We start from the raw sequence: 14067 nt of genomic DNA, 5'->3' as shown, positions 1-14067 counted from the left end.
AGAGGGCTTTTCCCCAATCAGGCCCCAGGCCCCAAAATGTGCTGTTGGCGCCCCAACCCTGGGGAGGGAGGTGCTCGGCTCCCGCAGCAGATGGAGTTACCTTCTCCGCGGCCGGGCTTCTGGGGCCAGTCGTGGGGTCGCCGGTGGGCTTCCGGTGTCCACTCTTGGGGACGCCTCGATTTGCGCGTGGACGGTAGGACCCCGAACTCCTCTCTCTCTTAGGCGAGTTCCCGCCTCGCAAGTCGGCGAACTTGTCTGGAGGAAGCGCCAGAATCAGTCCCGCTATATTTATTGAGCGTCCCCGAGTGTCAGCCACTGGGCATGTGGCCGTGGCAGTCTAAGGAGCGAGGGACCCTGCACTTCCCGCGGCCCACCTCACTCCTACCCCTACACCCCCGTATACGTGCACGCACACGTGCGCACCACTCACGCTTTGGTCTTTCTTCACCCTTGGGCCTCCAGCCGGCGCCTCCAATGCCTTTCTTTCCAAGGCTCCTCAGGACAGCAGCTATTAACTCGGTCACACAGCGGTGTGAATATCTGAGAAGAAATTACACTTTTATCGATGCCAGAAATAATTGCTTCTAAAGAACTTTCAACACCTTGAATGAAAGGAAACCTTCATGGCGTGAGATGAGGCAAGAACCACATCTTGTCTTTGTGTTGGCTTGCTTTAGCCTGGGCCTCAGACTTCAGTATTGTCTCTAGAATCTCACCAGGTAAGGACACTTTTTTTGGTTTAAGGAAGACTGGCCCCAGGTAAGGGTCAGGGCATAATTATAATTTATTAATTTCAGCAAAAATCTTGAATTCCTGAGTATTTTAAACAGTTACACTATTTCCAGTGTGGCCATGCAATAGGCTGAAAGTTTGTGTCCACTGCCCCCCCCATTAATATGTTGAAACTTAAAGCTCAGCGTGATGGCATTAGGAGTTGAGGCTTTTAGGAAATGCTTAAATCATGAGGGTGGGGTCCTAGTGAGTGGGATTAGTGCCCTTATTTTTAGAAAAAGGCTGGACAGAGCTCTCTAGTCCCTTCCATGCTTTGAGGACATAGGCAGAAGTTGCTGTTTTCATCCCCAAGGAGGGCTCTTACCAGAATCTCCTTATGCTGGCACCCTAATCTTGGACCCCTAGCCTCCAGAACGGGGAGAAATAAGTTCCTGGTGTTTATAAGCTACATGGTCCCTAGTATTTTGTTAGAGCAGCTCACACAGGCTAAGACAGGCTGCGTTACTCTTTATCTAGCATTTGTGTTTCTGAAATGTCGGTGGTAACTAAGTCTGGTAGACACTAAGATAATTTGCTTTTTAAAGGAATTCCATTGTGAATCATTTAAGAAATGAAAACCCCCATCAGTAAAGAAAATTAGTTACTGATTTATAAATGTAAGTTTTTGCAGGTTACTCGTGAAATAAGAGTGAAACACAATGTTAGATTTTGGAAGGGGCCTTAACAGCTAATCCCTCTGCTCATTTTATAGATAAAGAATCTGAGGCTCAAAGAAGTGGCCCATGTCACAACTTGCTAGTGGCAGAACCAGGATCAGGTTGCCTTAAAAAAAAAAAAAAGGAATTTTCCTTCCTGCCCTTTCCTGGAGAATCAGGCTCTTAGAGAGGCTTCTCCAGTGCCCAACTACTGCTATGCATGGTAACCAGCAAAACCCAGCAACACTGGCACTCCTTCAGATGTTTTTTTTTTTATTTTTTATTGTTATGTTAATCACCATACATTACATCATTAGTTCTTGCTGTAGTGTTCCATGATTCATTGTTTGTGCATAACACCCAGTGCTCCACGCAGAATGTGCCCTCTTTAATACCCATCACCAGGCTAACCCATCCCCCCACCCTCCTCCCCTCTAGAACCCTCAGTTTGTTTTTCAGAGTCCATCGTCTCTCATGGTTCGTCTCCCCCTCCAACTTACTCCCCTTCATTCTTCCCCTCCTGCTATCTTCTTCTTTTTCTTTTTTCTGAACATATGTTGCATTATTTGTTTCAGAAGTACAGATCTGTGATTCAACAGTCTTGCACAATTCACATTGCTCACCATAGCACATACCCTCCCCAATGTCTATCACCCAGCCACCCCATCCCTCCCACCCCCCACCACTCCAGCAACCCTCAGTTTGTTTCCTGAGATTAAGAATTTCTCATATCAGTGAGGTCATATAATACATGTCTTTCTCTGATTGACTTATTTCACTCAGCATAACACCCTCCAGTTCCATCCACATCGTTGCAAATGGCAAGATCTCATTCCTTTTGAAGGCTGCATAATATTCCATTGTGTATATATACCACATCTTCTTTATCCATTCATCCTTCAGATGGTTTTATAGCAGAATTCTTCCACTGAGATACTCCTATGAACAGCTCCCAGAGGGTAGACTTCCAGAAAGTTCTAGAGGACAGATTTCTAGCAGGTTCCATCAGCATGGCACCACAGTGACTTCTCTGCCATCTAGTGAGCCACAGACAAACTCTCTCCAGCAAGGTTTGGATCTCAGCCCTGGGGTGGGGAGAGGTGGGGGCTCTGCGTCTCAGCTCTAGGTAGGGGTAGCGGCATATTATGTTATGTTATGTTATGTTATGTTATGTTATGTTATGTTATGTTATGTTATGTTATGTAATGTTATGTTATGTTAGTTTGTTATGTGTTGTTAGAGACCGCCCACTGTGGTAATTACCTCAGAATAATACATTTGACTTTACTACTTATTCAAACCCTCACTCCTGCCTTGTGGAAGCACTCCCCAAATAAACTATGTGCATCCAAATCCTCACCTCAAGCTCTGCTTTTGGGAGAACATAAACTAAGGTAGACACACATCTTCAGCATGGGAGGAACAGCTCCAATCTAAGCAAAGTGACGGTGAGAGAGCAAAGGGTAGGGAGCTTTCTCCTCCATCTGAATTTGTCATCTTGGCAATTTCAAAGCCATTTCACATCCGCAGCCCTGGAGGGCACTGGAAATGACTCAGAGCTAGAAAGAATTACCTCATATTCTGGATGACAGAACCAAGGTACCAAAGGATCTTGACCAGCTGAAGCAATGGGGCCACCATCAATAGGAGGAAATGGAAGAGATAAGTCAATGCTATCTTTAAGTTCAAAAAGAAAATCAATTACCCCACACACTGAACACGATAGCCATTAATGTGAAACAAAATGTGGGGTTTTTCACTGATCACAATCTCGCTATGAGTCAAGACTTAAAAAAAAAAAAAGCCAAAGAAACGTGGGGCAGTGTTGGCAGAAGCATCCAAATCAAGGACCAAGACTTTCCACCATCTGGCTCTGGCTGGTGACAACCAAGCCCAAGTCCTGGATGCTCTGCTCATTGGACAGCCTATCAGACACATCTCAGGAGCCACTTTAGGTCTACACAGCCTCGCCTGTCTCAGGACCTCTGCCTGCTTGTGCCGGCCCAGGCTCAGCAGGGGCAGCAGGCTCCGTGTGGGCTTGCCATCTTCATGGGGGGCACGACCAACAGTGCCTTTGGCCTTCTGTTGCCCTTGCTTTTCCCCCTGTTGCTGTTGAGGCATAAGATGCTGTGGGACGCCATGGGCATACCCACAGCATAGATGTGTAGGGGAGTTAACACCCAATGGGGCCAGACTTTCACCAAAGGGAGACAGGGCCACAGATACATTCTTCCCCCTTCCTTCCTATAGCAGATGTTCCTGAGTAGCAGCTGTTTATACAGCCTCTTGGAAGATGGAGATCAAGCAGTCCAATGTACTCCCCAAATAAACTTAAGTTTTTGCAGGTTACTTGTGAAGCGAACCTTCATATCGACTGTCACCCCTCCATTTCCTGCCTCTTCACTTCTGCTCTCTGGGTGTACAATGCTCAATAAAGTCCTTGAACATAAGCCTTTTGCCTCATGTTCTGTTTTCTGGGGAACCCAGGCTAAGACACATGGTGTGAACCAATCCCAAAGGCCATAGGAGTGTTGTGTGCTCCACGGCTAAGGCTTGGATGGCCTGAGATAGTGTCACCGTGGCAAGGGGGGAGGGCTCTACCGGATGTGAGCGGGGTGGGATGGACAAAGGAGAGATGGCCCACAGTGCCTGCCAGGCAGATAAGCGCTGTGTGGATCTTACCTGAATTCCTTACAGTGGCCATTTCCAGTTCGCTGGGGTGGTTTCTCCACATGACTGCTGACACCTAATACATGCCTTTTACAAGCAGAAGTGATGGTACAAGTCAAATTCAGCCTCTTCAGTCTGGTAATTTCTGTTTTCAGGAGGGTGAGTGAGAAGCGACTGCAGCTGTCCAGGGCAATCACACATTAGAGAAGTGTTAATGTGGCTTTTACCTTAAATGAAATCTGACTGTAATTCTGCATTCCTCTGGATTGGGGCAGAGGCCTCTCTCAGTGGTTATGGGGCTTGCAGCCCGCTTCCTAGGTCAAGCTGGAGAAGCCTGGTACAGAGCAGAATGTTCTGGGAACGCTTCGAGTCTTTGTTCTTTGTTGTTCCCATTTATTCAAGCTGCCCTGCACTACCTTCCGGCGTGGGAATCTTCTGGAACCCAGAGTCCCTGCCTAGGGTCCCCTTCCTGCTGAGAGAGCAGCCTTGGGCCCCACTCTCTATCCATGGGAACCTCAGACTGCAGCCCCTCCTTAGTGTCATGGGAATGCTACTTTCTACTTTTCTTCACTTGCTTTGCAGCCTTTCCCCCACCACTCTCGCCGCCCCAGCTAACACAACGCAAAAGTACTGCTGACTTCTCTCCACCTGGGGACCCCCAGCCATGATCGCAGACCATTTAGACCCAGGGTCATTAAGTGGTGGGCTGCCGAAGTCCTGGACTCTGCTGCCCCTGGCCTTGTGTTATTTCCAGTGTTTTACAAAACAGGGACTTTGATGTGTAAATGCAAGTATTAGGCTTCTCTGGAAAAGTCACAGTATTTGGCAGGGCTGGATACTGATTCCTTCATGACAAGTTGGCTGGGACTAAGGAGTGTTGCTGCATCAGATGGGGTATGTGCCTGCTCACTTGGGAAGGTCCCTAATATGACCTATGACTTCACTTCTGGTCTTTGTAGGCATTTTTGTGAGAGTCTTAAATTTGTTTCATTGATTCAGTAAGTACTTATTGAGCATCTTTTCTGTGTCAGGCCTTGTTCTAGGCACTAGAGATAGAAATGACAAGGACCAGGAATCCTGTTTTGATGGAATTTATATTTTGATGAGGAGACAGATAATTTTAAAAAGCAGAGATTCTAATATTCAAGATGTCAGGTGACGGTTAACTGCTATTAAGAACATAAAGCTGGGTAACGGTCTTAGGAGGTAGTGAACTGAGGGATGGGAACAGGTGAGTTGCTATATTTTGTAAGCTGTTTCTAGAACGTCTGTTTTAAGGTGACATGTAGTGGACACTGAAGTGAATGGAGGGGCTACACAAAGCCAGGAAGAGAGGGTTTGTCTTTAAGCTGCCCCACTTCAGGCCTGGGAGGTAAGAGCGTAAGCAGACAGACCTTGGAACAGTCCAGGATAACATAAGGGTCAAAACACTGAGAGTTCTAGTGTGTTCTTAGTTATGCATTCTAGTAGAAGCTAAACACAAATAAATACCTTAATCAGTTTTCAGCCTCACTGCTACAAACATTTAAAAAAAATTTTTTTAAGATTTACTTATTTATTTGAGATAAATGTGAGGGGAGGGACAGAGGGAGAGAATCTTCAGGCAGACTCCCCTATGAGTGCGGAGCCCAACACGGAGCTCGATCTCAGGATCCTGAGATCACAACCTGAGCTGAAACCAAGAATTGGATGCCCAACCAACTGAGCCCCCCATGTCCCCCACGTTGTAAACATTTTTGATAGATAAAGCCAAAATTTCAAATACAGTGTTTACCCTTTCCATGGATTGAATCAATTCCGTTTCATTTCTTATATTTTTGGGAGCTGGCCTTTCTGCTTTAGTCATAAACCCATAGAGTGAGCTTTTCTAAATTGGATTGTTGGATAAGTGTATGGCCTATCTCTGTTTTCTTTTCTTGGGTTATGATCACAGTTCGTGTTAAACTACTACATGCTGCCTAGTCATACACGAGGATTTGGTCACCCACATAAACATGATGCTGTTGTGAGTTCATTTTTCTATTTAGAGAAGCATGTCAGTTAGAAATACCTCCACCTAATTTCCCAGGCGCATGCGTGCTAAGTGAGTCACTAAAATAGCCCCTTGAGTAAGTGGCAGCTTTAAAAACCATCCAGCTGCTGACTTCAAACTAGAAGGTCAGCAAAGGAAAGTGGAAGTTGGATTTTGAATGATCAAGGTGCCCACAGGGATTTAACTTGCACAGCTAGCCTGGGACTTTTCCTTGGATTTCTTGCCTGTTGCCTAGCTTTGTCTTCTCTCTTCGGACATCAAGATGAATGTGCAGGCTTGCTCTAGGTGTGGGTATGGAGTTTATCCTGCCGAGAAGATCAGCTGTCTAGATCAGGTCAGTGGACATTTCTTGGCCTTTGGAAATAATAACCAATATGGGAGATTTGTCTTCTTACATATGGACGTGTAGGGTTTTTTGGACCACCAAAAGATGTATTTCTCATCTTTCTTCATTTCTACCCATTTCTATCTCTGTCTTCTATGTTGCCTTGAAAAAAAAAGGTTATTCATTCATTTAACGTACTGTAGTCGTGTGTGTGTGTGTGTGTGTGTGTGTGTGTGTGTGTGTGTGTGTATTACCATTTTATCTCTAAGGATCCATTTTTACCTGGAAATGTATAAGAATCCCGAGTCTGGAAGAAAAGGTAATTTTGCTACATCTTTTTCTTATATGATTTCTAGATCTGGCATAAAGCATGTTTTCACTGTGAAGTTTGCAAGATGATGCTATCGGTTAATAACTTCGTGAGTCACCAGAAAAAGCCATATTGTCACGCGTAAGTGTTTCGTGCCCTACCCCACCACCTCTTGGGTTTTATTTATTTTTTAACAAGTAGCCAACCAGAGCTTCCAATCACACAGCCCAGCGTTAAATCCAAGAAATATCTTCCCCCAGTTTTTCATTTAAGTATAATCATTGATGAGCCCAATGGCAGGATTTTATGCAAAGGACAGAAAGTTGAAATTTTCAAATTTCTTCTAAGTAAAAAGTCAAATCTACCCACTATAACCCCATATCAAATCCTTAAATACTGTTCAGAACAGTGTAATTGCCTCAGATATGCCTATAAAGCCTTAATATTTTTCTTTTAAATAATTCCAGAATGCTTTTCTATTTTTTCAGAAAGTTTTTAAGTGACCATTTCCAGTTAAATTTGGTCTTTAAATTGTATCTATTGAATTTATTTGATTTCCTTTATTTTTTGTTTAAGACATTGCCTGGAAAATTGTAAACTTAATAAGTTTTTTATTTGAGTTTTGAGTTTTTATATTTTATTGAAAACTAATCATAAATTGCATTTAAGAAAACTAAAAAATATTCTATTGAATGAACTGCCATCTTTTTTTTAACATGCAATTATTAAGTTTTATATTTATCAATTTAAAAAAATGACTATACCTTTAGGGATAGTCACTCAATCATCTTGGGTAAAGTACATTTCTAATTTTGGTTTATATCTATTTTTTCTAGCCATAACCCCAAAAACAACACTTTCACAAGTGTCTATCATACTCCCTTAAATCTTAATGTGAGGAAGTCTCCAGAAGCCATCCATGGGGTAAGAGACTTAATTTTGAATTTCAAAATAACCTTTAAAGAAAATTTCTTAACTCAGGTTCTTAAGTATCTGTGTCAACATTGAACCTGCTCATGTTCTTCATTTATAAGTACATTTAAGTAACAAATATTGCTGTTTGTCCCACCACGAAGTAAGGGCCAATACCCAAGATAATCTAGCTTGAATATCTGATGTCTTTGTTATCTCTGTCTGACGGCTCTGTTCACATTGATAGTCCCTGTATACAATAGGTGTTTAATAACCTAAAACAAATTTTATATAGCTGGAAAACATTACAAGAGCCTTTCCTTATTTTCTCCCATGATTATTTTGGTATAGGAAACTAAAAACCTCTAGTACCACACTCTCAAAATCTCTCTGAATTCAGGAGTTTTTACCATTACTAGCAGCCTCTCTTTCCCCTTGGGGTAGGGGGTAGGTCAAAAATATTTTGATTCGGAAGTGATGTTTGGATAGGCAAGGGAGCCTTGTTGATAAACCAACTTCTTTTGAAAAACCAACAATTGGATCTTGTCAAATAGCTTGGATGCCTGCATTTATTAAAATGATGACTCATTTAACTTCTTTCCCCCTGCCCCATGGAAGTTGCTCTGTGGGATGGAGCTAGCAACCTTCTAAAATTAGAAAATTGCATAGGACGTGGAAGGCTGTCAGTGATCTGCCCTCCTCATGTCACCTCACCTCAGACTGCCTCTCCTGCCTGCCTAGACTGCCAGTCTCCTCAGGAAAACATGTGTTAGATCGAGCTTACCCCCACGCCTCCTGCCAAGGAGCTTATTTTGCTAAGAGCCCTGCACTAATTGTGAGCTTATTATTTTTTTAACATGCTTACGTAACATTTACTGTACAATCATTTAATTCACTTAATACACATTACTGTCCAATAGGGTAAGTACTGTTATTCTCTCATTCTGCTGGTGAGGAGCCCGAGGTTCAGAGCTGCTCATACATCACTGATTTCGAAGCATTCGCAAGCCTTAAGAATTCACAAACAATCCTAGATTACTGAGAGCATTTGTTCTTTTCTTTTTAAATTATGTTATGTTAATCACCATACATTACATCTTTAGTTTTTGATGTAGTGTTCCATGATTCATTGTTTGCATATAACACCCAGTGCTCCACGCAGAACGTGCCCTCTTTAATACCCATCACCAGGCTAACCCATCCCCCTACCCTCCTCCCCTCTAGAACCCTCAGTTTGTTTTTCAGAGTCCATAGTCTCTCATGGTTCGTCTCCCCCTCCGATTTCCCCCCTTCATTCTTCCCCTCCTGCTATCTTCTTCTTCTTTTTTTTTTACATAAAATGTATTATTTACTTCAGAGGTACAGATCTGTGATTCAACAGCCTTGCACACCTCACAGAGCTCACCATAGCACATACCCTCCCCAATGTCTATCACCCAGCCACCCCATCCCTCCCACCCCCCACCACTCCAGCAACCCTCAGTTTGTTCCTGAGATTAAGAATTCCTCATATCAGTGAGGTCATATGATACATGTCTTTCTCTGATTGACTTATTTCGCTCAGCATAATACCCTCCAGTTCCATCCATGTCGTTGCAAATGGCAAGATCTCATTCTTTTTGATGGCTGCATAATATTCCATTGTGTGTGTGTGTGTGTGTGTGTGTGTGTGTGTGTGTGTGTGTGTGTGTGTGTGTGTATATATACCACATCTCCTTTATCCATTCATCGGTCGATGGACATCTTGGGTCTTTCCACAGTTTGGCTCTTGTGGACATTGAGAGTGTTTGTTCTTTTAGGGTCTTGTTTTCGTCCCTTGATGTCTAAGGGCAGCTACACAAAATTGCGCTAAGTACTGAGTGAAACTCTTACTTAAACAGGGTGCCAAACATTCTGCTGGGCTCTTTCTCTGTCTTCTCTCATTTTTTCTTCAAAGGAATCCTCTGTAATGTTACCATCTTACAGTTGAGGAGGCTGAGGCTGAGAGAGGTTAAGTAACCTGCCTGGTTTTACCCAGCTACTTGAGTGGGGACAGATCCACATCTATCTGACTCTAGAACCCATATCCTAAACTGCTCCACTGGCCTACTTCTATGCACATAGTGCAAACTGTCCAGAAGGAAAAAAGCACTTGTTTATGTTTACAAACATCCAGATGTTTCTACCGTTGTATAGCTAGGGTTTGACAGATTCAATGCCAGGAGAAGTACTTACAGCATCTGAGTGCTGTTTGGACACATTACATTCTCTACAACAAGATCCCTAATATCCTTACTTTTCCACACTACGCTAGCTTTTAACAGGCATGTCCCTACCTTCCAATCATACAACAGGTCACACAATGTTACCTTTCTTTGAGGTGGTGGTGGATTCATTTTCTTTTCACTGTGTGTGACAGGCCCAATCTGAAGTGAGAATTTTCCTGGTTCTGGTTCTAGCCACAGACGGTGACGTGACCTTCCCGGGATGCCTGTGTGTGTGCATTTGTTTGCTTCTGTGTGAATATGTGTGCATGTGTGTAAATGTGTGTGCGCATATGGGGACTGTATGTATGTGTGGGTATAGGTGTGAATAAGTGTGCACGGGCACACACACGTGTGTATGTAGTGCGTGGGTATACATATGTGTGCATGCATGCATGTGTGTGCATGTGTGGTGTGTGGTGTGTATGTGTGTACGTCTCTGTGTATATTTGTGTGTACATGGTGTGTGTGTGTATATATGTATATTTGTGTATGCATGTGTGCGTGTGTGTGTGTGTGTATGTGTGTGTTATGCCAAACAATTGGCTGTTGAGGTCACTTTCTCCTCCTTCCCCACCAGGAAAAATTTCAAATGGACAGCTGTGCCCCTTCTAGGCCCGGGGTCTTATAGGCACCTAAGGAAGGGGGATGGATGACTTTCTTGCCTAACTCTTGCATCTCTGACAGAGTTTGCCAATTGAATAAAAACAAATTCGTTGTGCATGTGTTAAAAGAGAATGAAAGGGATGCTTCACTGATGGTGATGAAGGAGAAAAGGAAAGAGTTTGAGTTGGCATTCGAAGCAGGCTGACATTTTTTGTGTTTCCTAAATGTCACCCTTTTAAAGCTAAATAAATAAATGTCTAAGACAAAATTTCCTGTTTGGTAGACGTGCATGGAATTTTTAGGAGAATAAAACATCTAGATTCTCTTTTATTCAGAGAGGGGACTTTAGCTCTTAATGCTTCTTCCTTACCCCACTCGCGACCCTTAATGGCTTTTTTTTCCTCTTCCTACTTCCTCAAAATAATCTGGAATCTCATGAAAAGTCTCTGGTGAGGCAGGTATTCCCCAGTGAAGGATTTGTTCTGTGGGTGGAGGGCAGCAAATGAGACTTTCTATCTATTTTGATCACGCGGTTCTGATTCCTTAAGGCAATGGCTCTCAAGAAGGGCAATTTTACTCCTCAGGGGACATTTGTGATGTCTGGGGACTTTTTAGAATGTCACAACTGGCAGGGAGGGGTACTGTTGGTGTCTGACGGGTAAGGAGCAGCTGTGCTGCTAAACATCATGCAGTGCCCCGGACAGGGCCCAGGAAAAAGAGTTAACCGGCCCCCAATATCAGTAGTGCTGCTGACCAGAAACGTTGCCTTCAGTCTATGTCATGTTTGTGGTAGTTTCTCAAAATCCAGGGGAAGAAGCAGGTAAAGCACTCTCAATTTATATATTTAAAAATACACATATTGCAGCTGCGCCGAGCAGTAGTCAGCCTAGAAATTTGATGAGAGGAAGTGCCCTTCATGTGGAAATAGAATTCCTGGATTCTAAGCCTGGCTCTGATTACCTGTTGAATGACTTTAGTAAGGTCACTTCTTTGCTTTCAGTTTCTTTCTTCATCTGTAAAATTCATGATTTCAACTCCTGCTTGTTAAATTGCAGGTTTCTGGCCCTATTTTAGACCTCATCCATTATGATATCTGGATTGAGACCGAAGACCTTTTGATTTTTTCTTTTATGGCGGGTCCTACTTGTGTTGTCTTTAAGAACTCTTTGCCCAGCCCAAGACTCCGAAGATACCATTCCCATGTCAGTTTTGCCCAAATTGATCTACACGTTCAATGTAATTCCAGCCAAAATCCTGGTGTTCTTCATAGAAATTGACCCACAGATTCTAAAATTGATGTGAACCACACAAAGATTCTAGAATAGCCAAGAAACTCTGAAGAACAAAATTGAAGGGCTTTAGTTACAAGATTTTGAGATTTACTATAAAAGTAGTAGTCATTAACATAGCGTAGTATTGCATAAGAATAGACAGGCCAGTAGAATGCAATCCAAGGTCCAGAAATAGAGCCGCTCATATGTGGTCCCTCGAATTATGACAGATGTGCCACTGCAATCCAGTATAGCAAGGATGATCTTTCAGGAAAGCGGTGCTGGAGTTATTAGATATTTGCGTGGAAAAAAATGAACCTGGACCCCTACCTCACACCCATACACAAAAAAACTAACTCAAGGTATATTACAGGTCAAGATATTAAAGGTAAAATTATAAAGCGTAGGAAAATGCATACATGAATTGAGGGGGACAACATGTTAACAAGCTCCCCAGGTGATTGTGGCACAGACTAAAGTTAAGAACCACTACTCTGATATCTAGCATTTTCTGAGGTTACTCTAACCTGAATACTGGGTGTCGTGTGATAAGTTCATTGAGACCTTCAGTCTTTTTAATTGCACTGCTGACTAGAGCTTTGCACACTGCAGGGGCTCTGCATGTGTCACCTGGCTGGTGGAGCAGGTGCGCCTGACAAACACAGTGTGTATGTTGTGCACTTATGAAGCTTTGCCGTTGAGATTTAGAACAGTCCCTCCACTTAACTATATGTTGTTTATTTTCTTTCTCTTCTCTGATGGAAATGTTACCGACAATGTCTCTGTGGTGCAGATTGATGACCAAGATGAGGGCGGACAGTTTAAGTCGGTTTTTCAATGGGACATGAAATCCAGGGATGGGACAGATGCACCTAAGCAGCAGGTCCTGATGAACGAGGTGAGAGGAGAGGTGTGAATGGGTTTGGGAAAAAGGGAAAAGACCGACACACTCTGCAAGTGAGATGCATTATGAGTATTACTTCTAAAGAAATTGATTAGGCTTTCGTTCACCCAGTTTGTGATTCCAGCTGTCTACAGAAGACATCCCCCAGCATGCTTCCAGTCCAAACTCATTAGTCAGTTTGTGTCTTCCAACTATTGTGTTTCTGTCCCTGGGAACAACCACCCAGGCCGGAGACCATGGCTGCCCTTCCTGCCTCTGATCCTTCCCTCAGCTCTGCCCCTTGCCCTGCATTTCACTCTCCCTGCTCTGATGCACGTCATCTCCTGCCTGAACCTTTGCCAGGACCTTCCGAAATGGCCTTCTCTCTTCCGGCTTTGCCTCTGTCCAGTCTGTCCAGTGATGTTGGTCACACACAGCTTCCTGGATGGCCCTAACTTACTCTTCCTACCACCTGAGAATTTATGCTCACTAGGGAGAGTCTCATTGTTTCAAAATTCCTCAGCCATTTACTTTTCATTATACACATAATACTTGCATTTTCCTCATTGTAAAAAAAGCCAAGTACAGAGGAACTCCTTGTGCACCATCTCTAATCAGTCCCTCTACAGAGGTACCTGTCATTATCAGTCTTGTGGGTATTCTTTCAGACTTTACTCATTTATAAATATAGATCTATGTCATTTATTTCTTATCTATTCCCATTTGGATATGACCACTGCCATGTACTGAGGGGCCATTGGTGAATTATTTAACCATTCTTTTCTTTGGCTTTCTCATCTGTAAACTGAACTTCTGACAATTCCTGATTCACAGAACTATTGGAAGATTAAAAGAGTATACAAATGTAAAGACCTTAGAACAATGGTAGGCACAGTAAATATTAGCCATTATTTTCACTGAACATTACATATGTGTATTTCTATTGGGATGTGTAGTTTTTTCCCTGAAACAGCATGCCTTATTTTGTAGCTTATATTTTTCAGTGAACAAATATCTTGGAGATATTTCTGTGTCAACTTCCTTGTAAGCTATTGCAGGATGGGTGTATCATGAATGCAACCATTAAGAATGGGTGTATCATGCTCTTCTATTGATGGGCAGGGTTCTTTCCAGTTTTTTTTTTTTTTTTTCCTATTACGAAGTTGCAGTGGACACCCTGTGTGTGACCTCTTCTGGACACAGTGAGGGTTTCTCTAGACTAGCTAATGAAAAATGAGGTTGCTAGGTGATGAAAGGGTGCATGCCTTTTTAATTTCCATGGCCACTGTCAAATTGCACTCTAATATGGCTGTGCATTTGATACTCTTATGGGCAGAGGATGGGAATACTTATTCCTCCACACTTTCATCAATATTTGGTATTTCCAG

At 43.0% G+C, this 14067-nt stretch overlaps 1 protein-coding gene across 8 annotated transcripts in view; it reads left to right on the top strand.

The window, feature by feature from the left end:
- The first annotated feature begins 6234 nt into the window (after nucleotides 1–6234).
- LOC113921442 (nebulin related anchoring protein) overlaps nucleotides 6235–14067 on the top strand; it is a 70323-nt gene continuing 62490 nt past the window's right edge. For 6 of the 8 annotated variants that reach the window (XM_027592116.2, XM_027592151.2, XM_027592133.2 and 3 more), the window contains exons 1-4: nucleotides 6235–6463; nucleotides 6811–6905; nucleotides 7601–7688; nucleotides 12590–12694. In XM_027592116.2, coding sequence (XP_027447917.2) covers nucleotides 6392–6463; nucleotides 6811–6905; nucleotides 7601–7688; nucleotides 12590–12694 — 360 coding nt within the window. In that variant the 5' untranslated portion in view covers nucleotides 6235–6391. The remainder of the gene's footprint in view (nucleotides 6464–6810; nucleotides 6906–7600; nucleotides 7689–12589; nucleotides 12695–14067) is intronic. The other 2 variants (XM_027592105.2, XM_027592096.2) reach the window with 1 other exon arrangement.

This window comes from Zalophus californianus, chromosome 15 (genome assembly GCF_009762305.2).
Source record: "Zalophus californianus isolate mZalCal1 chromosome 15, mZalCal1.pri.v2, whole genome shotgun sequence".
NCBI lineage: Eukaryota > Metazoa > Chordata > Mammalia > Carnivora > Otariidae > Zalophus > Zalophus californianus.
The sequence above is the reverse complement of the archived record's forward strand: the minus strand, read 5'-3'. Positions and strand labels throughout refer to the sequence as shown.